We start from the raw sequence: 27,407 nt of genomic DNA, 5'->3' as shown, positions 1-27,407 counted from the left end.
GGTCGATCACAAATTTGTGGAAAGAGCTGTATGTTCGATTTTTGTAGAATCCACTCCATTGCAATTAGAAAAGGGCACATTAATTATTCGTTTTCTGTATGTGGGATTGGGGTTAAACGCAGTTACTGTTTATGTAAGAGTCACGGTGCTGACAAGAAACGGTTTCAAATTATTTATGAGAGGAAAAAGGCTTACCGAGATGAGATAAATAGATTGGGTAGAATTCAAACCAATTAGACATTAGTTCACATGTATTTATATTAGTATTTTAGTTGGAGGCTTTAGCAAAACAACGTGGTCTACGTGGATATTCTCGAATGAGAAAAGCTGAATTGATCGATTTACTCGGTTTGGAATACAACAAACCCCCGACTGTTAGAGAACTCAAAGCTCAAGCGAAAAACATTGGGCTGGGAGGTTATTCTCGAATGAGAAAAGCTGAATTGATCGCTTTACTAGATAATAATAAATCAGTTGATGTTGATAAACCCACTGTTGATGAGTTAAAATTTGTACCCACATCCGCCGGCATTGGTAAATATCTAAGAGGTTGGAAGATGGATATTAATTCCAACATGGATGTTAATGATGTTAAGCCCATCATATCGAGTAAAATTAACGAGGAGTTAGATGATTTACATAGTATAAAATACCAGCTGACGATTAAAATGTCATTCAGTAAAAGTAGCGCAAACGATAGCACTGAATATACCAAACCATATTTCCGGAGCAATCAAGAAGTTATAACTGAATCTGATACTATAAGCACATCATTAGATACATCAATTCAGAGGATACAGGAAACTTTAGAACACTGGACTAATAGAGGTTCGGGTTGGGGTGTGGATAAAATCGATAGTTTATATTTAGATATAGCAAATTATATGCCCTTCAAAGGTGGATCTTATATAGATTTACCCCCGTATTATAAAAAGAAAAAAGACATAATTAATGTAAAATATGAATGATGATAAAATCTGCATTGTTCCCCGCAGACAAGCATCCGGATAGACCTTCTAGCTATCCTCAAAACGATGGACTAAATCTCGATGGTATAGACGAACCTACACCAATATCACAAATTGATAAGGTGGAAAAGCAAAATAATTTAGCTATAAATGTTTTCGGACATTCTTCTAAAGGAATTGTTGTATACAGGATAAGCTCCGCTCCAGAACATATTCCCAGAATCAATTCATTTCTGATAAAAAAAGATGAAAAATATCATTATACATGGATAAAGAGTTTAAACAGGCTATTATACGATCAAACAACCCATAAGGAAAAGAAATATTTCTGCGAAAAATGCCTACATGGGTACAGCAGACAAGATCTCTTAGAAGCGCATAAAGAAGACTGTAGAGGTGTTGGACAGAATGCTATCAGGATCGATATGCCTAAAGAGGGGAAAAATATATTAAAATTTGAACATTATTGTAATCAAAGGCCAGTACCGTACGTAATTTACGCTGACTTCAAAGCGCTTATCAAACCTATAGAAAATAATCAAGATAATCAAGATAGTTTTACGTACAAAACTCAAGAACATATTCCTTGTGGGTTTGGATATATAGTTGTAAGGTATGATGGGAAAACAAACCCGCCCGTGATTTACAGAGGTCCCGATGCAGCGGGAAAGTTCCTAGAATATCTACAAAATGAAGAGAGAATAATCAGGGAAAATTTATCGCGTAAGAAACCAATGTGTATGACGAGGGATGATTGGAGGGCCTCATTGCCACGTCACGGGTAATTATCGGGGAGCCGCGCATTATGAGTGTAACTTGAAACTAAAAATGAATTCTCAAACAATACCCATCCCTGTTGTGTTTCATAACCTTAGAGGATACGATTCTCATCTCATTATGCAAGCTATCTCAAAGACCGACGGTGGCTTAACGTGTATTCCTAATAATATGGAAAAATATTTATCGTTCTCGTTGACTAAAACTATACATTATATGGACAAGGATGGGAAAGCCAGAATAAAGCAAAGTAATGGACTTAGATTCATAGACTCCGTAAAGTTTCTGTTATCTTCCCTGGACAATTTAGCTAATGCGAACAATCCTGATGACTTTGCGATAACAAATCAATATACCGATAGGTGCCGTCATTTGTTGTTGAGAAAAGGTGTATATCCTTACGAATATATGGATGATTGGTCTAGATTCGACGAAACTAAATTACCACCCCTTGAATCATTCTATAGTAACTTAACAGAATCTAAAATAACTGATGCCGATTATGAACACGCTCTGACGGTGTGGGATAAATTAGATTGTAAGAATTTAGGCGATTATCACGATCTGTACTTAAAAACCGATGTACTGTTACTCGCCGATATATTCGAGATATTTAGAAAGACATGTTTAAAACAATACGGCTTGGACCCGGCATGGTACTATTCCAGTCCCGGACTATCGTGGGATGCATTGTTGAAGAAGACCGGTGTAGAACTAAAACTACTCACCGATTACGATATGCACTTGTTTATTGAGAAAGAATTAATAGGTGGTATATCGATGGTAGCGAAAAGGTATTCTAAGGCTAATAATAAATTAGTGGAAGGATATGATCCGAGTCAACCCGACACGCATATATTATATCTCAACGCCAACTATTTGTACGGATGGGCTATGAGTCAACCTTTACCCATGGGTGGTTTTGAGTGGGTCGATGTGAATGATATCCATAATATTGATGCGAATAAAGGGTACATACTAGCAGTTGACTTGGAATATCCAAATTTGTTACATAAAGGCCATAACAGTAATCCACTAGCTCCCGAAAGATTAATGGTTAATAAAGATTGGATGTCGGAATATCAACACTCCTTGATGGGTAATACTAGGTTAGCTAACGTAGAAAAACTCGTACCAAATTTGATGGAAAAGACAAAATATATAGTTCACTTCAGAAATCTCCAGTAGTTTTCTCACTAAAGAAAATACACAGAGTTCTAAAGTTTGATCAAAGCCCTTGGATGGAGCCCTATATAAATATATGGTATATAAATCTGGCTCCAGTTGAAGTGGTCCAGAACCCCCATTACCTATACTACTTCCAAACCATGAATCTGCCTATTTCTTGTTTTCTATTCGAGGACGTCAGGAAATTGTCTTGTCGAAAGTCCAACCCAAGCTATAGATTACATCATTCGCGATATCGAATTACACTACAATTGACTGATACTGAATACACCAAACTGCTGAAAAAGGAAGGAAGCTGAATTGCAATATACCAAATACATGGACAGTTATAGCATAAACGTATTTAACGTAAATGGAAAACTGTCTTGGGAAACACTTTAACCGATGTTAAAAGTAAAAGTATTAAATCGTAATATCACAAAATGAAAAGGAAAGAAATCAACAAGTTATAGCACAAATTTTGCTAAATGAACCTGAACTACACGCTAATTGCTAATTTAGACGCAAATAATACCAAACATAGATATAACAAAAACTAAATAAGATGAAGTCACTAATACAAATATTGAAGGTTTTATCATTAGATCAAAAGGCAATGGATTGAAAATTGGAGAAACCAACTAAACATATTTTTGACATTGAGAGAAAGACGTTTTTAAAAAAAAGCACTGTTGAAACTTGGAACCAAAAACGGGACAACTATATCAAAAACAAAATAATTCATCAACCAAGTACAAATGTATTAAGATATTACCAATATCAAGAGGATTTCGAACATTTGGTACACCTAAGCCTAATACAGATTAACATGATAGCATGGAGGGAGAATGAACCCATAATGAAGTACCAAACGCCCTCAAACATAAAGGAAATGAAAATGTCCCGGACCATCGGGTTATACTGTTGAATTTTAAATACTAGTATTCTCTTGGAAAGACGTTAAAATTTACTTTAGCATACCAAAAACAGGGATATATTTCATCTTTGTCTCTTAGCGTTGAACCAAAACACTTTCTAAAAAATTGGTATTCATTCACAATTCAGGGTTGTAGTCAACAAACAAACTCTCACTATTTCATGCAAATTGAGTGAGTGTTGGGTGCTACCGGGAGGACAGTACATGCTCATCCTTTTTCACTAACTCTTATTCATAGATTTTTCACATATAATTCACCGCTTTATTGCTTTCACGCCAAATATTTTGTTTGTTTGTTGTTTAACGCCGCACTCAGCAATGTCCCAGCTATATGACGGTCTGTAAATAATCAAGTCTGGACCAGACAATCCAGTGAGTGATATCAAGCGCATCGATCCAAGCAATTAGGATACGATGACATGCATGAACCAAGTCAGTGAGCCTGACCACCCGATCCCGTTGGTCGCCTTTTACGACAAGCATAGTCGCCCTTTACGACAATGGAATCTGTTTCGGCGAATAAGCGAGACTGGTTATTCTCCGGCGTTGACCTTTGTATAACCATGAATAATTAACTTCGATCTTCGACATCCTGTTGGAAGTCGCACTTTTCAGATAATTACAATGCCAAGACAAACTGCGGAGGTTCAAAACCGGTTCTCACGACCTGCATGTATGATCATGTTAATTCTGGTTCATGAATATTATGACTGGATAAATGTTTCATGTTACAAAGCGACGAAAAGGCTGGGTGTGGTTTGAAATGGCAATTCATTTAACAAGAGAAACCACATCTTCTTAAAAAGACATTATTCTCTGGACAAAGTGAAGTCTTTATATTAGTCATGGACATGTGACAGTCCCAATAGAAAATCAAATTCGTTTGTATCTAAAGCTTTGACACCAGATCATGTAACCGGATCCTTCAGTGAGTGTGCCTTTGAGATCCTATGACTTTAAAGTGCTATTTATTACATTACAAAGAGTTTTGAAATGCTTTCAAAAGCGACTGTCGTCAACTACAGCGATACATGCCACGCCGACAGCAACCGATCCACGGCAACAGCGTCTAGAACCACAGTGATATTAGCTTTTTGTGAATGAGCTTTTATATGTTGAGTGAGGTTTTTGTTTTTGCTACGCGTCCTTACAGTCTCCTCTTATATTGAATCTCAGTAAGTATCTGATTCCCCGATATTTGATGGACACCGGAACTTTGTCACTTGTTGTTCCAACACATGATATATATGTAATGGAGCATAGGAAGAATGGTCTTATACTTTGATAAGTTAAGCAAGAACTTTAGACATGGCAATTAACACATAATTTATGTGTCATAATCTCTAGGCTCCAACTAAAACAAAACACATAGCTCATAGGAGCTGAATACATTTTCCCCATTCAACTACTGCAGTGCCTGTCTTGATACAGAGCTCAGTGTCTTAGTGAATCATGATAGACTCACAATGGGAATTTTACTTTGTGAAAACCACCCTGACTAGATGTGTGCATTGTAGCGTACGTGACATACTCCTGGGGAATTACGGTGAAATAATTCATTCATTAAGACCTCTTCTTAATGACGAATACATACACATTCACTCGATAATTGATTCCTGTCAATGTATGTGACATATTCATTATCAAAGAAATATAGGTTGTGATATTTAAAGTTTAAATTTGTCATTCAAAGTCGGCATGGAGCGTTATTTGTACAGGTGCGTTGGCTATTTAAACTCAGTATGGAGCATTAGTCATTACCAACATAACATAAGGTGTGTTATATTCGTTCTAAAAGCCTATTGGGTGTAATTTTCCAAGTTTCTGCACATGAATCTACATTGCTTATACTTGTTATGCTGCATCATAAGAACATGTTGCCCTGTGCGTCTGCCGCCTAATACATAGAGGCAATCACCTGAGTGTGTTTGGGGATGGTTAATATCCTGCATTAGGAATAAACATTGTATTTAGCGAGCCTTGGCGAAAATATCCTGCATTAGGAATAAACATTGTATTTAGCGAGCTAAATACATAGTGTTTATTCCTAATACAGGATATTTACCATCCCCCAAAACACAAGCGTGATAACCTCTTTATCATATAATGTCATTCTTTAATTCTATGCTTAAAAATCGCTTTCCCTCTCTCACAAACATTACCGAAACATTGCGAGTTTTCCTGGAATGCGCGCATCAATATTTATTACGTCACAGGGTAAGTGATGTGTCAGTCGGACAGTGACAGTAGCCAATATAGTTCCAACTGAAATTTGTTTCTTATACAGTGGCGAAGCAACATATACGCAAAACAACTATAGTTTTTAATTGCCTTTCGCGGCAATCCATCGGTCTGTCCGCTAGAGTAACTGCCCTTTGTCAAAGGGAAGCTACTCTAACCCTAGTCTATGAGACGTCACGGCCACGGTCAGACGTTGTTGACAGTCGGCCTGTCCTGTCATAACGTTAAGAAGTGTAGTCAGATGTACACACAGCAACAAAACGAAACAAGGTAACAATTCAAACATATTTCGGCCAAATCCAACTATTTTAATTTGTGGAGAAGGTTTCAAGCCGAAGAGGTCTACAAGCACAGATATGGCTACTGATCCCGCTTGGCTAGGCCTCGTGCCCTGGCAAAATTGTTTCGAAATTTATATCTCCAAAGTTGCTAAAACTTATAAAATGCCTTAGCTTCGTCACAGTTAGACACTGATTTTCAGTATATTAAACTGTTCTTTTGATAATGATAGCAATTATTCCTGTAGTTTATCCAGATTCCCGATGACGAGGACGACGCCATGTTTGTTTATAAACAGTGAAAGTAGTCCCTACTTGACCTTTGATATTTGCATCTCTATCCGCATATGACCCAAACGGATATCGTTTTTAGCCGTTGGCCTTATCCTGCCGAGAAACCTACCCATTACATGATAAATTAATATATGCCACACACGTTAAAACCCCACAGTGATTAATTATTGATTATATTCCGTATAGTCATAGTGTTACATAAGGAGAAAAAATTTCCCGCGCGTCGGTTGCGATATTTGCCCCTCACATGAGACAACGTCCCTAAACGGTACCTTATGCAGTAGCCTTACATAACAGTCATGCCTTTGCACTGGGAGAGCGGTATTCTAATACATGCAATAGCATCCTAACGCCAATATTAACGAATTGCTCTGCTATATTTTTCAGCTATATATTCACTAAGAAGTAATTACAGTTACAGGCTGAGATTATATTATGATATCACTATGTCATGACGTCACAATGCAATACAGTTACAGATTATATCGATTCGTATGATTAATTTGTGAATTTCATTATATACTCAACAACATCAGTTCCTGTGACACCAATATTTTAGTGTATTTTTCAAACTAGTAAAGTTTGGTTTTCAATATTGTAGTACATGTATGGAATCAAGTCACAAAAACGCAACTGCTACAGAAAAGCATGCATTCCATGCAAAAGTTGACTTTTATGCAAGCCCCATGCATTTCACTACTCAAGAATTGGTATAAAAACATGTGCGTTAACGGGATTCCATATGCATTGTTTAAAAACAACATGACGCAATTATACAACATTACGAAATGCCACGCCTGTCCGAAAACGAGCGTCTGCGAGCCATTGGTATGCTTGAAGCAGGATCGAGTCAACGTGATGTTGCAAGACAATTTAACGTCCACAGAAACACCATTTGGTGTTTATGGCAACTTTGGAAACAGACGAATGCAGTCAGAGACCATCCTCGGAGTGGCAGGCCACGCGTAACCAATAATCGACAAGACAACTGGAATCGAACAACACCCCTAGGAAATTGTTTCCAGCCAGCAACAGTAACTGCAAGAAGCATCCCTGGCCTTCGACAAATATATTCACAAATCGTACGTCGCCGCCTCAGATGTACAGGGATTGTCGCCCCGCAAGACGTCACATTTTGACAGGAAACCACCGTCAAGCACGTCTACAGTGGTGCAGACAGCGTCTACGCTGGACGGCCATGCAGTGGGGACAAGTTCTATTCACCGACGAGTCTCGTTTTCACCTCAGCCACAGCGATGGACGGATTCGAGTGTACCGACGTCGAGGTGAACGTTACGTCAATCATTGTGTCATGGAAGAAGATCGGTTCGGGGGCGGCAGCGTTATGGTGTGGGGTGGGATAAAATAAAGTGGCCTGTGTTCTGAAAAGAAAGTTTGTCAGCTATATTTGTGATTGCGAGAATGCGTATGAAGAAAATGTATGACATTGTATATGTCCGTTCTAGTACCTAGTCAAACGGATTTTACAAACGTGCATGTATTTATTAGTTTAGGGTAGTGTGATACATTACCACGATGTCTAAAGAGACTGAATCAAACCACCGATGATCTCAATCGTCACCTCACTAACAGTACAGATAAGAAAATTAATGGCTTTAAATGTGTTAACATTGAATGATCTAGAACTATTCAGTATATATTTGTACATTTATAAAACATGTTACAGTACGAATTGTAAGGCTTAGAGCATAAAATCAGCTTTCGAAATACCTGCCTGCCCGACCGTCCGAGACGGGTTGATTTCAACTCGGGCTGCCAGATTTTCAAATCCCCCTGCCCGACGGTCGGGTTATATTTCATAGGTGAAAATATTCTAAATATTTCCCGATGATAAGCATTAATTCACATGTAAAGATGAATGATAAAATGTAACCAAAAAGAAACCCCGTTAGCTTTTAGACAACCTAACATTTAGCGATGCGCTTATGCTACAAGCAATCAGTTTTATTATTTTTAATTAAATTAGCCTGAGAAACATATGATTATAGTGGGCAGGCAGGTTTTGGTCAGGGCTGGCAAGTATTTCAGCTAGCCAGTCCTGTGGTCTGGCTGAAACTTTTGGGAATTTCATACCCTGATAAAATACTCTCCTTTACCGTTATTTGTTATGAAAATTTTGTCCCAGAATACGGCGTTCGCTTTTAAGTAATATTTATTCAGACAAAAATGTAAGGAATTGTTATAATTTGACTGGGATTTGTCTATTATTAGCCGCGCATTTCGTTTTGGCGTGCGGAAGCTTAAATACAGTATATTTGAACTACACGCGCGTGCACAACAGGCATACCTCTCGATAAACGTAGCGCTGAGGCCTGGGCCCACTTGCACGAAGCGATCTTAGCGCTAAGATAGGTTTGTGCAAGTGGGCCTAGGTCTGGGAAAGGGACGTAAACTGACGCGACCGCATATATGCCATGCTTGACAACAGCCGAGAGAAAAACCGCGGGGGTCCTCGGTGCATCGCCTACACTCATTACCGCGGCAGTGATCGTTATTGATAATCTACTGCTGAGGCCTGTATCTCGGTATATGGTCTCTGGATTAACAGAAGAGTTTCACCAAGAATTCCCCAACCCTAGACCTGCTTGCTCGGCACGTTCACAGACAATGCATTCCAGTATTCTTACAGCAGCAGCCTTGTCATTGATATATGTCGACTGGGCGGGTGCTTCTGCCGGAGACAGATCATGGATTTATCAGAAGTGTGTGAAAAACTGCAGCACAAGCAACTGTACGGACGTAGAGACGTTTCTCCAAAAACAACCATATCATCTTCAGTTGTTGCAGTGGAACTGTACCGATGAATGTCAATATGAGTGTATGTGGTCAACTGTTGAGGCTTTTAGACGTGATGGAAGTGGAGTTCCACAGTTCCATGGGAAGGTAAGGACGAACCAGTGCTGGATTTAGCTTAATAAAACATACACTAAGGCAAGATATTACGGAAAAATGCAACTCAATAGTTATGTCTACATGAACACAGTGCATGTCAAAATCTTTCACATTTGTGGCTAACCCTTTATGTGTCCACACAACATTGATGATTGTGGACGGCAGACATACCTCTAAGAAAGTTGCAGTTGACCCCTTTCCGTTAATTCTATATTTAAAATTGTCAATCAAAACTTGACGACCACCTCTCTGTGATTGAACATACCCAACCCTCTGAATACCTGCCATTATGAAGAATGATGCACTGATAACCGCTAGTACTTTTATACTATGAATACTAAGAACAATGTTTTGTTATTAAATTAACTTCGTTATCATTACCCGTATACAATGGTATGTGATCAAAGAAATAAAACCAATAATAGTTAATCCTATTGACTAAATACACAATAGGCAAAGAAGCCAGTTATCGACTTTTTTCACACTTTCGCCATCTTGGATCGCAAACAAGGCTTGGAGAGCATGTCAAGGAATCAGAATCGAAATGGCTTCCACCAATTTGAGCGCGAAGACTGTGGACCAAAAATTTAAACTGTGTCACGGTCATAAGACCCAGTTTTGTTGAAACTTGGGTCAACCAAATTGCAAAAGTCCCAGAAAAAGAGCCTATGGCAATTTTTGCAAAGATACGTATTTGATGTTGAAGGTAGGGCCTTGGTTGTGTCGGCAACCCGGAAGTGATTTTTCCGTTAAATATTAACTTATCAAGGTCCTCCAAAAACACACATCTTGCGGTTTTTATAATACATGTGACACCTAGTATTGTTGATGGGATAATCATTACATCGCATTGTTTAGTAAACAATAAACAACACTTTATTTGGCTGTGAAGTTGTTTCGATTTGTTTGCTTATTGATATGAGTCCAAATAAGAACAGCTTTTGAAATGAATAATCAGGTTTTTTTCATTGTTTATGTTCCACCTGAAGTATAAATATTTTCCAAAACAAAAAACGTGGTGAATAGCTTCGTACTGTAGTAGCAATGAAAAATCATTAAAAAATAGTGGGTGTTGTTTTGAACATTAAATGAGTAATAACAGTATGTGTAAAATTGAAATTTAAAGATAAAAAATATATGTTGCTGTGTTGATCTCTGTATGATTTGTATGACTTTCTCATATGTCACATAACTATTGTTAGCCTGAAGCAGATACCATATTTGTTGGTCTCTGGCTGAAATAATACTTTCTTCTGTTATGTGCATGCACCTATCAAAACATGAATTCCAACTCACATTTGTTGTAACCTCAAAGAAAACGTGTTGAACTTGTGAAAAAGCCCCTTCATTATCATAAGCCTAAGAACCAGCAGCAACTCCCCTTAAGTAAAGATTCGTTTCACAGTTTTCCATCAATTTTGTTTTTCACTGTACATAGTGTACCATTCATGTTCAGTGTTAAACATTACCAGGGAGCTCAGATAATGTTCTATCGCCCTCCACATTTGAGTAATACCGTATTCGACGTAATAAGCGCCCAGGGCGCTCTCAAAATTAGAAATAGGGGGCTCTTTTTAGAATATCATTTTGGTGGAGTTACAGGATAAATTTCGTTGTTTATGCTGACAGCCTGAAATGTTTATATACGACAGATATATTTTTCCAGAATTTAATTGCCCATAATTAAAGGTGCATATAACACACGAGTGCCTATTATACGCGAATAAATAAGTCTTGTGTACATTGATCAATCGGAAGGGGTGCTAATTGGGATTGTTCACTAGCTAATATATTAGCAAATATCGCCGTGGGCGCTTATTAGAGCGGGGCGCTTATTACGTCGAATACGGTATGTGTCCATATGATCTGCTGTGTGACCAATAAACATTCACATAAATCCAAAGAAGTATATGTGTAATAACTCACCATTTTATGGTAACATGAGTCAGACTAAAAGTAAACACATACAGGCAAATTAAATACAACAGAATGATATAAATTGTATACAAGGGTTTATTTTACAGACCTGTTGTAAATCAATTATACACATTGATATTTTCATGATTATAACAGGCAGGATATTCAATTATTTTTATCTCCTCAACCTGATGGAGCAGTTTGCAGAGCTCAAAGCTTCAAGTCAATAAAAAAGAATGAAACCCCTTATCACATGAAGGTGAATGAAACCGAAAGGAAATTGTGTTTTTGTACTCAGTCAATTGTTTCATATTTTCTCGCTAAGATACATTTAAAACAATTGTGGCTGTGAAAAAAAAGTACTTTTTGATGGAAAGATAAATAAAATTCTCATTTATTGAAAACCCACACCTTTGAATCAATAGTCTGAAGAACAATCAATTTAGTGAAGAAACCTTTAGTATGCTCATGGCTTAGAAAAGAAAACTGGGTTCCCTGCATAATTATTTTCAAGTCATGGTTATAATTGGACAAGGCCAATTAATCCTCGTAAGAAAAAACACTGAGCAGATATTTCCAGATAAAACAATAATAACAATAGACTACCAATGATATTTTTCTGATCTGGATCAATACAACCGATTCAACTCTCATTGAGCAGACTTCATGTAATTGTGAATCTGGCCAGGGCAAATGTAATCACGTAATTGGTTTACAGTATTTGTTACAACACTATCAATCCCTTGACTTAAAAACAGTGCCACCTGCATTGTCAAAAACATCGCTGCCACAGACATGGCATGTTCCACAAAGAAGTAAAGGCCTTTTTGTCATCTGCTGTCTCTACTCCATCTGCTGCCTCTACTACATCTTCTGCATCTACTACATCTGCTGCCTTTACTACATCTGCTGTCTCTACTACATCTGCTGCCTCTACTACATCTTCTGCATCTACTACATCTGCTGCCTTTACTGCATCTGCTGTCTCTACTACATCTGCTGCCTCTACTACATCTTCTGCATCTACTACATCTGCTGTCTCTACTACATCTACTGCCTTTACTACATCTGCTGTCTCTACTACATCTGCTGCCTCCACTACATCTGCTGCCTCCACTACATCTGCTGCCTCCGCTACATCTGCTGCCTCCACTACATCTGCTGCCTCTACTCCATCTGCTGCCTCCACTACATCTGCTGCCTCTACTACATCTGCTGCCTCTACTACATCTGCTGCCTCCACTACATCTGCTGTCTCCACTACATCTGCTGCCTCTACTACATATGCTGCCTCTACTACATCTGCTGCCTCTACTCCATCTGCTGCCTCCACTACATCTGCTGTCTCCACTACATCTGCTGCCTCCACTACATCTGCTGCCTCCACTACATCTGCTGCCTCTACTACATCTGCTGTCTCTACTTCATCTGCTGTCTCTACTACATCTGCTGCCTCTACTACATCTGCTGCCTCAACTACATCTGCTGTCTCTACTCCATCTGCTGCCTAAACTACATCTGCTGCCTCCACTACATCTGCTGCCTTTACTCCATCTGCTGCCTCAACTACATCTGCTGCCTCCACTACATCTTCTGCATCTACTACATCTGCTGCCTCTACTACATCTGCTGCCTCTACTACATCTGCTGTCTCTACTACATCTGCTGCTGTCTCTACTACATCTGCTGCCTCTACTACATCTGCTGCCTCCACTACATCTGCTGCCTCTACTACATCTGCTGCCTTTACTCCATCTGCTGTCTCTACTACATCTGCTGCCTCTACTCCATCTGCTGCCTCCACTACATCTGCTGCCTCCACTACATCTTCTGCATCTACTACATCTGCTGCCTCTACTCAATCTGCTGCCTCAAATACATCTGCTGCCTCCACTACATCTGCTGCCTCTACTACATCTGCTGCCTCCACTACGTCTGCTGCCTCTACTCAATCTGCTGCCTCAAATACATCTGCTGCCTCAAATACATCTGCTGCCTCTACTACATCTGCTGTCTCTACTACATCTGCTGCCTTTACTCCATCTGCTGCCTCAACTACATCTGCTGCCTCCACTACATCTTCTGCATCTACTACATCTGCTGCCTCCACTACATCTGCTGCCTCAAATACATCTGCTGCCTCCACTACATCTGCTGCCTCTACTACATCTGCTGCCTCCACTACGTCTGCTGCCTCTACTCAATCTGCTGCCTCAAATACATCTGCTGCCTCCACTACATCTGCTGCCTCCACTACATCTGCTGTCTCTACTACATCTGCTGCCTCTACTACATCTGCTGCCTCTACTACAACTGCTGCCTCTACTCCATCTGCTGCCTCAAATACATCTGCTGCCTCCACTACATCTGCTTTCTCTACTCCATCTGCTGCCTCTACTACATCTGCTGCCTCCACTACATCTGCTGCCTCAACTACATCTGCTGCAACCACTACATCTGCTGCCTCCACTACATCTGCTGTCTCAACTACATCTGCTGTCTCTACTCCATCTGCTGCCTCTACTACATCTGCTGCCTCTACTACATCTGCTGCCTCTACTAACACTTCCTCTGCTTCTCCTACACTTACTCACTCATCATCTTCCAATGCGTAACCTGTCCCTTTAAAAAAGAGACGCCTTGATGGTTTGAGGTCTACTCTATACAATACCTTGCCCAAAGACATCAACCATAATGAATTTTCTTCCACTCTAAAAAAACATTTGTGGACAAAATCCTAAGGCTAATCAGTTCTCATCAATCATTCCGAATATGAATGATATAGTTCTTGTACCATCTGCTTTTGGTCGAGTTCCCAAAGGTTCAACCATTTCACTTCAACAGCCTCCTATATCAAACATAAACAAAAGTGATATCATAAACCATTCATACCTCTTTCCCCCACCTTTTGTAACCTGATATTTAAAGCAAACTAAATGGTCCACTTAGCAATTGGGTGCATTTTGGACTCAACTCACACAAAGAAATGTAATAAGTCAATGACAAAAGTCAAGTCAAATAAACAAAGATGGCGGATGCAGTAAAATTTCGAAGTTAAATCAGTACTTTTAAAACATTGGACATAGCTTCCGCGCACCTGGCTACCCGCCAGGTCTGGGAGCCATACTGCCATTATTATAATAATAATATATTTATACATTATTATCATAATAATACATTTACAGTGTCACACACTGGACAGTACATGCACTTGAATAGAAATGAATGATTAAATAAAATATTAATGTCATGACAAATTATGATTACAACTATTTTAGTGAACTGTATATTATATGTAATAATTGATATGATAATAAGAGATAGTCACATGGGCGGATACAGCTTTTTTGAAAAGGGGGGTGCACAATTAAGATCTATTTATTGTCTTTGGTGGTAATTTATACAGAAATAAAGATTGTTTTCGAAATAAAAAGGGGGGGGGGGGGGGGAGTCAAATCAATACCTTCTATCCTGGACCTTGTTGGTTGGTTTACTCTTGGTGGCACTGTTCCATGTAAAAATACATGGAACAGCTCCTCGAACAAGCCTCTTTTTGTGCCCTCCCAGACCTCTTTTAATTTCACATTGCTTGAAGTGGTTAGAGCATACAAAAGGGATATTGCGACCAATCTGAAACAAAAAAATTAACATCAATAAACATATTTAACAATGTTATTAAGTTTCTATTATTCAAAATAGTGAAGCTGTAAAAAAACATATATGTAGATAACCATTATTACAAAATCTATGGTCATAAAATTTTTAAAGTAGCATACATAAGGTAGAAGTTGCCTATATATTACCCTAATGTATGAACATTTTCAGTACAAGGATTACTGAAAATAAACCTGACTTGCAGGACAGCAAAATGACCATAACCATAACATTTCATTAACCTGTAGTATCCTTTAATCAAAATAATATTTATATTTTGTTTCAGGCAGCCAAAGAGACAGACATGCTTAGTCAATATAGATCTATAGGCCTAGGGCCCAAACCACAAATATTTATTACATAACTATTTCTCAAGTATAAGGTCGCCTATTGTGTCAGTGTTACTTACTGGCATTGCATTCAAGTAAATCTTTCCCCAGATTATCAACATTTAAATAAATAATACATTTTTTACATAACATTAGGTTTGCCGACTGTTTATGTCAACCCATTCACTGATCGTGTGATGAAGTTGTCAAGAGCTCATCGGTCAGATGACGAATGGCTCGAAATATGGAAGTCAATTTTGAAATAACATGTAAACAATTATTATTTTACCTAAAACACGATGTTCTTGTCATTTTTTTGTGGTATCATTGTATGCAACAAATTAGTCGGACTTCTTGTGAACATTTTTCGTGATTCGACACATGTACCACTACAGACAGGCTGCTTACCTGGAAGGAGTTGCTCACATCTCGACATATGGCTGCAATCCATATCCTCCTGAGATGTTTGTCTTTAGGAAAATTGAAAAAAGACAAATCCGAAGAAACTGCTTTTCTCCGATCGCTCGTACAGAATGGGACCAAGCATTGAGCAGTGAGCCATTACTTCCTGTGTGTTGACACTACCTGTATAAGCAGCGATGCTCTCCAAGCCTCGCTTTCAAACCGGAAGTACCGAAGTGTGAAAAAGGTCAATATACAATCCTTATGAACATGAGAAAAGGATTAATTAATTGTGAGATAGTTACATTTACCAACTTCACAGAAGAAGCCTGTGTGAAATAACAAGAGCTAATTAGCTCAAACCAAACCATTTTTGTCAATAGGGGTGTAGGTTGTTTAAAATAATCTGTGGTAGGCCAAATGGGAAAGGTCATTTCTGTTTCTTTAGGCCATATGGGACGTAGGCCAATAGGGGATGCACCGATATTTCTAAGCTTTGTTTACAATACTGCTCAAACACTCACAGTGTTATGTTTAATTTGTCATGCTTTTGATGTCTTCAATCTGTGGGTACTACAAGATAATGTGCATGTGTTTCAACTTTGATAAGTTGATGAGACCTGGGTGCAACCTGTTTTTTCTGGGGCAACTTGGTTTTCATGTCAACATGTTTGTTGGTTTGTTTTTGTTTTACGCCGCACTCAGCAATATTCCAGCTATATGATGGCGGTCTGTATATAATCGAGTCTGGACCAGACAATCCAGCTCATCACGCCGAAGACCCATGTTCGATTCCCGACATAGGTATAATGTGTGAAGCCCATTTATGGTGTCCCCCGCTGTGATATTGCTTGAATATTGCTAAAAGCGGTGTAAAACCATTCTCACTCACTCACTCACTCACCCATGTTTACTTTGCCTCTCCATGTCAGAGCTACAGATAAGCTGCGTATTTGCGTAAAATACCCCTAAAAATATTCAAAACTAATTACTTTCAATTAACTTGCGTACGGAAACGCATGTATTTTATGAAAAACTCAAATGTATAAAAACAGCAGGCGTAAATACCCAATGAAGCTAATTTCCGAAACACAATTACGAGCTTATTTACTTTCCAAGTCAAGCCTATATTTAGAACCGTTATATACATTTAAAACATTATTTCATTTCTTTAAATGTTTACTCATTTTGGGAAAATCACAAAAGAGTGATGAATAGATGAGTAACAAAATATTGGTTACCAAATTAAAAATGTAATACACCAATTAAAATAGAAACCATCGAGTAAAACCTCAATTGCTCAAAAAGTTATCTGGAGCTCTGCCACAGGTAGTCTCATTTATCCATACTACCAGGTACCCATCTTACAATCTGAAGTCTGGATTATTGAATGAAGAAGTTGCATTTGAAAAGTACAAATATATATATATAATTTGGGCCCCAATATGTGTTGCAATATGAGGGTTTTATCTTGACCTTCAAAACTAGGGGTCCAGAGGCCCCCCAATTACTAATTTCTAGGGTCCTAACAGGAAATATGAGGGTCCTGTAAATAAATGAAATGGTGTTCTTTACTGTACTATAAGATCTAATAATTACTTTAATTACAGGAAGTAAATATTTCTTGTCAAGAATTTGGTACAATGAACATTATTGTAATCCCTTGGGATGCAAAAATATTTTTTTCTACGTCCATTCTATACATTTGTGCGTAATGGACGCACATTTCTGTGCCAGGTAAACCCTACGATATGTAATATGCAATACAACACTCTGTGCATATATCTTATAATATCTGACAACTAATATTACGATCGATGCTCATGTTGTCAATCACTGGATTGTCTGGTCCAGACTCGATTATTTACAGACTGCCGTCATTTAGCTGGAATATGGCTGAGTGTGGCATTAAACAACAACAAACAACAACAACAACAGAGGTGTTGGAATCACTTGTGCTCTGTGTAGATATACCCTTTTTATGCCCCCAGCATAGAACATGTATAATGTCCGTCTGTCCTTCCATCTGTCCGTCTTATTTCCAGAGCATAACTTGAAAACCTTGCAAGATTTTCATCCAAACTTTGTACATGTACATGTATTAACCAGAGGCTGATTTTGTTGGGATGTCTTCAACTTGTCTAAATAGTTTGAATTATAAATAAATAAAGAAATCATATTTCACACAAAGACATACAGGATAACATAGGGTTTTTACAGTCAAATTTTAATCTTTCTTTTCCAAGTGGCCGTTTGTCCGCTTCTTTGGGGTACAGGAGCCTGCATCCACTCTGTTCTCCATCCTTAATGCCTTGTCCCATCTGGGGCTGATCTGGTTTTGGTCGAAGGTGTCCAAGCCCTGCCCTCTCTACTACGTCTGGCACGGGGCGGCTATGGTAGGTTAACATTTCACTCACCAACATACCCGTGAAGATCCGGGTTAGAATAGGTTTTCACCAATCCATGCTTGCCGTAAAAGTGACAATGCTTGTCGGGATAGGGTGGTCAGACTCACTGACTTGGTTGATGCATGTCATCATATCCAAATTGCGTTGGTCGATGCTAATGATGGCAATCACTGGATTGTATGGTCTTGACTCACTTATTTACAGACCGCTGTCATATAGCTGGAATGTTTCTGAGTGCGGCGTTTATCAACAAACAAAATAAAAAACAAACAAACGTGATGAAGAACTCCACCTCGCCCTACTGAACATGCTAAACATTCATGCTTTATGTACATGATGTACGTCACATCCATCGACAGTTGATGTTCACAGATGTCTTGCACAAAGAATCAAGACTTGTTTGTTTGTTTGTTGTTTTACGCTGCACTCGGCAATATTCTAGCTATATGACGGCAGTCTGTAAATAATCGAGTCTGGACCAGACAATCCAGTGATTGATATCATGAGCATCGATCCACAAAATTGAGATTCGATGACACTCACCAACCAAGTCAGCGAGACTGACCACCCGATCCCATTAGTCGCCTCTTACAACAAGCAGAGTCGCCTTTTACGGCAAGCATGGGTTGCTGAAGACCTATTCTACCTCGGATCTTCACGGGTCGGATAGTTGATGTACACAGATGTCTTGCACAAAGAATCAGATGTCAAGTTTTTAAAAATGTGTATAAAATTAAAGAATTGATTTATTGTTTACAGGTTGGGATTAATGCTTGGACGTGGTCCACTGTCTTCCATACAAGAGAAACCGACTTTACCGAGGTAAGGAACACTTTGGCCAAAACCACCTACCGCTGTTTCAGGGAGCATGGACCAATCAGAGGGGCCTGTAGGCAGGGTTTAGGGTTGTTGGTTTGTTTTTGTAAAATAATGTTTGACACTGATGGCATTTTCAGAAATGTTATTAGTTGCAATTTTCCTTTCATATTAAGATCAGAATAGTAACAGCAATTATAACATGTGGAAACATTCAATGTTTTATCAGAATGAAAATGTGGGATTCTTGACGTCTGTTTCCATAGAACTTTTGGATAGCAAGTGGAACAATGGGTCGGTCAGGTTACCTGAAACACAAGAATGTTTTGGGGGAGAGGCGCTCTGGTCAATAACATACATGTAGCTTCATATGTGTAACCGCTGGTACATATTATCACCATCATAAGTTAAATATAACAAATTCAAAATGTGTTGGTAATCGATCTTATTAAAATCAGATCTTTTTCTCAAATATGATACCTCCTCATTGGTTCAGTTTGGGACACCTCAACCAGGAGCAAATTTTCACCTTCAAAAAAAAAAATTGTGTAGATTCTTTATCCAATCAGACATTCGCTTTCTAAAATGATTCAGCTCTTGCTGGCTTCATTTACATTTGCCTTGATTAAAAAATAATGATTTGTACAGATGGAAACCCACACAGACCACAAATGTTCCCTCGATGGTACTCCATTTTGGGTGTAGAAGCTATGGTGCTCTGAAAGACCGGGTGTGTGAAAATATCTACAAAAATATAATAGCACAGACTTACTTATCTGCATTTGGAACTTGTGGTTTTAGTTTGTTTTTTAGAGATACAGAACTCAGTTATGCTTGTCTGAGAGCTTCACTCCCTACCGAGACTTTAGTTCTTGATGCTGATTGGTGTCCTCAGATCTACAAGCAGAGCAGTATCGTATCAGAGTAAAAGACCTGAGATTGTTTAGGAATGAATTGGAATAAATTACTCACGAGTGGAATGCTGCTTAAAGTTGGTTGGTTGGTTGTTTAACGCCGCACTCAGCAATATTCCAGCTATATGACAGCGGTCTGTAAATAATCGAATCTGGACCAGACAATCCAGTGATTAATATCATGAGCATCGTTGCATGCAACTGGGATCGATGACATGCATCAACCAAGTCAGCGAGCCTGACCACTTGATCCCGTTAGTCGCCTCTTACGACAAGAATAGTCGCCTTTTACGGCAAGCATGGGTTGCTGAAGATCTATTCTACCCCGGATCTTCACGGGTCTGCTGCTTAAAGGATAACGAAATGAACATTCACAATTATATCATGACAATTTAACAATCAGCCATTCATGATTAAAATTAAAAATCCATGGGAATTAATGTGTATGTCCCTTGTAAGCCTGAATGGAGAGGAGAGCTGTTGTCTTTGGGGAATAACATTTCCATGATGAAATTCACATACTTTTCTTGAAGACAGTGTTTTACATCTTCATATGTAACCATGGAAACTGACATACACATGACAAAGATGGTCTCTGTTTCAGAAAATGTACTATTTCTTTGGTTTTTCCATCGTGCTTTACAATGTGTTTATCTTCAGCTGCAGGTGAGTACAGAGAAGAATTGTAAGTGTTCATTATGTTGATTGGTTAGTTGGTTTGTTGTTTTACGCCCCACTCAGCAATATTCCAGCTATATGACGGCGATCAGTAGATATCGAGTATGGACCATCATGAACCATGATCCACGCAATTGGGATCGATGACATGCATCAACCAAGTCAGCATTATCCCGTTATCCCGTTAGTCGCCTCTTACGACAAGCATAATCGCCTTTTACGGCAAGCATGGGTTGCTGAAGACCTATTCTAACCCGGATCTTCACGGGTCTCATTCAGTTGAAACTAATGATAGAGATGATGAAAAGAAAACATGTCAAGATTCTAGTAATACTTTGTTTTTGAGTGAGTGAGTGAGTATGGTTTTACGCCGCTTTGAGTAATATTCCAGCAATATCACAGCGGGGACACCAGAAATGGGCTTCACCCATTGTACCGATGTCGGGAATTGAACCCGGGTCTTCGGCGACCGAATGCTTTAAACCACTAGGCTACCCAACCGCCCCCTTTGTTGATGAACACAACATGACTGCAGTGACAATTTAGTGGTGATGACATTGATGGCTTACAGTCATAATATAGTGATGTAATTATGATGGTGGTGATAATGATGATGTTTATGATAATGATGATGTTTATGATAATGATGATGTTTATGATGGTGATGACGACTATGATAATGATGATGATGATGACTTTGATGGATGGGGATATAGATGGCAATGATTATAATTATTATTGTGATGACTGACTGACGATGTTGATAAGTTGATGGTGATGTTGCTTTTGAATGTGTCTAGGATTCTGGGGACGAAAATAAGATGGCGTCAGTGCCTGGTGGGTGTGATCCTTCTCGTGATCTACGCACAACACATCCACTATCTCACTTTCATAAAGTTTGACTACGGTTATAACATGAAGATGAATTTACTCTTTGGTGAGTTTGAAGTTTTCTTCTCTGCCAAAATATTTCTGACGTTAATGGAGGTTATGGCATGGTGTGTTATCCCCGTCGGCTGTTCATGATCCGTTAATTTAGGATTCTACATCTTAATTTTGGCTGTAAGAATGAAAGTTTCAGAGAATGTCCAGCACTATTGGACTCAAATTTTAAAACAGTTTTAAAATGAAAATTTTACATGAAGTTTTTTATGGTCGTGGAATCACGAGCATTGATTTTATGTGTAGCAGCATCATGGGATGTCCCTCCTAACGACCAATCACATCAGTAAAATAACATAGAGCAACCAATGAAGCAATTAATGTGAACAAGCCCATAGACCACAAGGTGAGAATGATAATGCTCAGTGAAAAGTATGAACAGTAATGAGGCTCATATCCTTGGCCTCATCGGTATGAACACTTTCAAAGAAACAAATTTCTTGCAGGCATGGTGAATATGGTCGGATGGTTGATCTGGTGCGGCGTGAAGTACAAGAAACAACGCTATGTGTGGAAGTGTGCTGCTGTTGTTTTAGGAATCAATGCGTTGTTGTTGCTGGAGGTGTTTGACTTTCCGCCATTCTGGTGGGCGCTGGATGCACATGCACTGTGGCATGCTGGGACGGCTTACCTCGGGTTGCTGTGGTACAGGTGAGTTCATCCCTTTGAACTGCCTCCGTGTTCTTGTGGTAGATATAATGTTGGACGCAACATTAAACCCAATTTCACCACACCTCATCCCTCCGAATTACGCTGCCGTAGTTCCTGTTGTTGCGGTCACAGTACATACTGACTAATTTCGTTTTATAATTCTCCTTTGAATCGTATGTTTTACATGTGAAGGATATGTCTATATCATGTTAATTACAAACATCTGGAGACAAGATACATAATCTTTATGCATTTGTTTATGATTTATGCTGGACATTAACATATTCATTTGAGAAACAATTAATGTCATTAAAATCAGATCTTAGTTCTCGTTACCGCCAAAGAAATGTCATTAAAATCAGATCTTAGTTCCGTTACCGCTAAAAACATGTCATTAAAATCAGATCTTAATTCTCGTTACTGCTAAGCAAATGTCATTAAAATCAGATCTTAGTCCCGTTACCGATAAAAAATTGTAATTAAAATCAGATCTTAGTTCCGTTACCGCTAAACAAATGTCATTAAAACCAGATCTTAGTTCTCTCTACTTTTATGGGGAGGAGGATGTTTTTAAGATAAATTGGCTAATGTCGACTTCTGGTAAGTCATTGGTCAGTCAAAGTTCGCTTCAGGTTGTTGTGATGTAATGGAATATAATGTTATACTGTTATAATGGAATGTCCTGAGATCTTTGTTGAGCAGAAGCAAATGGTGCCTGTTTCGTGAGAATTGGTGTTAGCTTTATAGTCCTTTGTTTCAGTTTTATCATAGACGATTCCCTGTATCTGAAGCAGTGGGAAGAAGACATGGCACTCAAATTGGATTAACAACAACAACAACAACAGCAACAACAACAACTACAGATAGCATCATCATCAACAACACAAAGGAGTTGATGAACAAGGGAGAAGGTTCTATGGATGTACAGCTTCTTTATAACAATGACTGCCACATTTTGGTGTAGATACTAGCACTGTTGTCAATTGACTTATCTCCCTTGATCATCATACCTACTTCTAAATCATTCGTCACCACTCGCCCCTTTTAGTAACCTGCAAGAAGACTCGTCCCTATGGATGAATGTTATGTGTGAAAATAAGACAAACCAATCAGAATGCGTGTATGATTTTAAGTTCTTCGTCAAAGAATCCCTCAGAAATAATTTTTGATTTTACATGTCTTGCATCTAAAAATATACCTAAGACACAGTCAAATGTGTTCAATCATACTGTATAATTACGCATGCCCCGATATGCTTTAAATTGCATATGCAATATATATAATATATGGGGAAATATATGTGAACCAATGAGTAGACAGTTGTTTTAGGTACGTCCGTTTGCACTAAGACAGCCAAAATGGCCATGAGATGGGCATGAGTCGCTATTTGGCTTGTCCCGGAATAACACGAGTTGGTCATGAATGCTTCTAAATGCCACTTGAAGACCTTAAGGTAGTTGATGCACTGAAATATTTTTATCAAGGCACCTTACATTTGTGACTGGTATATGAATGTGTCGCACCTCTCCAACATGGAGTGGTTCACTTTAGCTGCTGATACTGAGCCCAGACTTTTACAAATCCACTGACTCCCCAAAATTGAAAGGTTGGAAAATAAAAAAAAATAAAAAGTGCACTGGGTATATATTTTGCCAACAAGAAAAAAGTAAAATAATGATTAGCCATTTACAGCCACTATCAAAAGAAATAAATTATTTCAGATACTGTAATGAAACCTGTTGAAAGTTTATCTTAAAAACATTCCCAGTCCCCCGTCCCCCCCCCATTGGCTTACAACGGTTGTAGCGCTGAGGTTGTTTTGTACAACGGCACCATAGATTATAATCAGATCAAAGAAATTGTATTCCCGTCAGCAAGGATTATTGAAAAATTTAATGCATTTTTTTTAGATTACCATTTTATAGCTTTTTTTGTGATCATCACTAATCTAAGGGAGAGAATTTATGGATGTCAACTTCTTTGTTATGAGGAACACAACGTTTCAGAGTATATACTTACTCCTTCATCAGTGGACATCCATAAGTTCCTTATGTGTAACACTTCTAAATGCCTTTCAAAGACTTGATCACTAATCTAACGCAATATTTTGAGGAAGCATTATTGATGTTGCCATGCCTTTTTAGAAAGCATTTTCCACAAAACAATCATTCATACACAGTAAAATATCCCTGGCTCGATTCCTACTCGATTTCCTGGCTTCACATCCCAAATAACATGTCACAACCAATCAGAGCGCTGCACACCCACCCACCATGTTGCAATGCATACTCATATTACTTTCAGGAATTCCAAGCTGAGTAACTTGATAGCCAAACTGGGAAAAAACATTTTGTTCAAATTGTTAAAGTTGTCAATTTCTTAAATTCAGATTAAACTTATTGAATTCGATGCAGTAATGTGAAACTGAGAATTAATACTTAGCCTTTATTGGTCCTGCCATAGTGAAATACAAGACACCTCTCCAACATTAGTTACATCATCTTCCAGAGGCAAGGGAGTTAACTGACTGTAAAAAGTTCAGTTCCAACCTTGCCGAACTAGGCTGGAATTTCTGGGCTCAATCGTAGCACCACCAATTATGAGGAGTTACGTCCGTTCTATGTCCCTTCTATTGACCAATCAGATTCCACCTCTCTTATCACTTGCATTTGCTTCAAACAAGACCAGGCAACCAGTCAAGACAATTTGATCGATAATCAAGATCTATATTGTCATAAAATGGGTCATACTTTGCAAAGTGTATCAAATCATGTGAGCACCTTGATTATAAACATGAAAAGATTTGGAAAGTATCTTTTCACGCCGAATTGATGGTACACATGCTTTGCAATCGATCGAAATCTGCACGGCAGTTTACTAACCACATGCCGATTTCATGACACGATTTTGATTGGTCTATACCTGGACTCGTCAGTCCAGCCAAACCGTAACTCCATAATACCAGCGTAGTTCGGCAAGGATGGAATCTTGACTTTTATAGTCAGTTAACTCCCTTGCCTCGGGAAGATGTAATTACAAGTAAATAATGTGAATTGGGACATGTTTTATTCCACTATTGTCATTTTCACTGATATTAGCTGAATGCATTGGGCCATACATGGACCTTGGAGCAGGTCTAGATAAGTTCCCGACTGTTTTCTTGTGATTTCTGCTGCTGATGTTATATTGTAGCGTGACTTTGATATGTGATGTACGTTTATGGTCTGTATGGGGGATGACTGTATTCAAATTGTGTGTATCGTGATGCTAGTGTAATATATTGTATTGGTCATGTTTGAAAATGTTGAAGTGAATGCCAGTTAAGGATTTAATACATTGAATGGAAGTATTGAAACCATTGTATTCAGTTACTGGAATTGGGATATCACAGTTCATGGTATACATGTGTTTTGTAAACTATATCCTCGAAGTATATCTCAGATTGGTCAGGAATTTTCTTACATCAGGCCTTAGTGCATAAACAGAGGCAGTCATGGATGAAAACGTGTCCAGGTTTCCTGTCATATTTCATAAACAGAGATGGGGGCACGGGTGTCGTGATTTGCTGTGCAGAGTTGCGTCCCTTGGGCACGCTAGAAACCTATGAGTGTGGGTAAGAATCCCGGTTCGCCCCTATTATGTTTCTAGGTTTGTCAGCACCATACCCGTGCTCGTGGGTTTCACCGAAGTCGTAAACGTCTCAGACCTGCATCACTTCGGGCCTTCCTCCCACAATAAACTGACACGCCGTGATATAACTGGAATAATGTTAAAAATGGCGTTAAACCCAACTCCCTCACTCGCTCACTAAACAGAGAGGGGGGTGAGGATTTGGAAAACAGTGTGTCCACAAGACCAGTCACAGGACACACTGACATCGCTGTGTCTCATACCTGGATTGGTGCCCCTGTGAAGATCTGAATGACACTTCATCTTACAGCAACCCATGCTCGGCAGCGGTGTCCTCCCATTAGTTAGACGTCCCAATAGTTAGACAGCTTATAACAACACTTTAAACGGTTGAGTGCACACTAATCCTTATGCTTGTTACCTCAGACTTTAAAATGGAATAGTCCAGATAAGATCTGACAAACAAAGCAAAGCAGCTTTAAATAGATACTTTAATATTATACTTAACATTTAATGACACTTTACATTTGATAAATTTTATACAGTTTGTAACAACACTTTGTGCCAGTTTTTGGTAATGTACACTTTACATTGAATAACTTTTACAGTTTATTTATCCCAGACGGAGCAAGTGTGCTAGGTGACAGAGGTCTGTTGAGTCGCTCTTGAACTTCTGTCTTCAGTTGTCGAAAAAGTCGGCCATAGGTTGTTGCTTGGCGATCTGGCAAATGGGCGAACACTAGAGGGAAGGTGTTGGGGCCAACTCTGGCATGAATGATGTATACTTGATCCCATAAACCTGGACATGCTGTGAAGGTACCATCCATGTAAAGGGTGTCAGCTTCCTGGAGGGCTTGTATCTGTTCTGCAGTGGAGAAAGCCAGGATCTTGTCATCGTCGCCGTCGCTGAACAGCAGAAAGGGACGTCCATCTGTTGTCTCTGACCATTTGTCTTCAATGTCTACTGCTGACCGCGACCTGGGTAACGCTGGAATGTAACGCCTGAACAAGAGCAAATGAACAGTTACACATATGTTACATGATATATTGATAATGATTTGATTAACTTGAAATGTTTAAGAGCAAAACAAGTTATGTGGGACCTAAAAAAAAAGTAAATTCTAACCAAGTCAAAATTACGGGATGATATTTACCTGTAAAGTGCACTTTTCACGCTCTGAAATGATGGCATCGCTGGCATGTTGGCTTCATCTACTTGAGTGACTTGCTCCTCGTACAATGCCTGCATCTGTGTGGTTACTTCTCGCGCTCTTTTACGAAGATCGCTGACAAAGTTCACTCTGGTTTCATCTTCAGGCGGATGGTTATGTTCCGACTGATTGCAAAGAAAGTCACCGACAGTTGTACATTTCCCATTGCACGTCTTGACGACACATCTCCAATGTGTGCAGGTTTGCCTCTCGCGGTTTCTGTTGTAAATATATCCATCTAATATCAACTGCTCACTTCCACGCCGAATGAGTAGATAAT

General features: G+C 38.9%; 2 protein-coding genes across 3 annotated transcripts; one reads left to right on the top strand and one right to left on the bottom strand.

The window, feature by feature from the left end:
• The first annotated feature begins 8,988 nt into the window (after positions 1-8,988).
• Positions 8,989-23,382, top strand: LOC124145452 (post-GPI attachment to proteins factor 3-like). Of its 2 annotated transcripts, XM_048386399.1 has the most exons (7): positions 8,989-9,566; positions 18,124-18,273; positions 19,045-19,107; positions 20,620-20,681; positions 21,494-21,630; positions 22,082-22,286; positions 23,047-23,382. In XM_048386399.1, the coding sequence occupies exons 1-7, from the start codon at positions 9,093-9,095 to the stop codon at positions 23,111-23,113; spliced, it is 1,158 nt and encodes a 385-aa protein (XP_048242356.1). In that variant the 5' UTR covers positions 8,989-9,092; the 3' UTR covers positions 23,114-23,382. The 2 variants fall into 2 exon arrangements, with proteins under 2 accessions (XP_048242356.1, XP_048242357.1); XM_048386400.1 differs by lacking the exon at positions 18,124-18,273.
• A 2,709-nt stretch (positions 23,383-26,091) lies between these two features.
• On the bottom strand, positions 26,092-27,177 carry LOC125374790. Its single transcript, XM_048386396.1, has 2 exons — positions 27,071-27,177; positions 26,092-26,918 (listed from the first exon to the last, which is right to left on the bottom strand). Exons 1-2 carry the CDS (start codon positions 27,163-27,165, stop codon positions 26,519-26,521), a joined length of 495 nt encoding a protein of 164 aa, XP_048242353.1. The 5' UTR covers positions 27,166-27,177; the 3' UTR covers positions 26,092-26,518.
• Between the last annotated feature and the right edge of the window lie 230 nt (positions 27,178-27,407).

Source organism: Haliotis rufescens, unplaced genomic scaffold (assembly GCF_023055435.1).
Source record: "Haliotis rufescens isolate VD_foot unplaced genomic scaffold, xgHalRufe1.0.p SCAF_10, whole genome shotgun sequence".
NCBI lineage: Eukaryota > Metazoa > Mollusca > Gastropoda > Lepetellida > Haliotidae > Haliotis > Haliotis rufescens.
The sequence above is the reverse complement of the archived record's forward strand: the minus strand, read 5'-3'. Positions and strand labels throughout refer to the sequence as shown.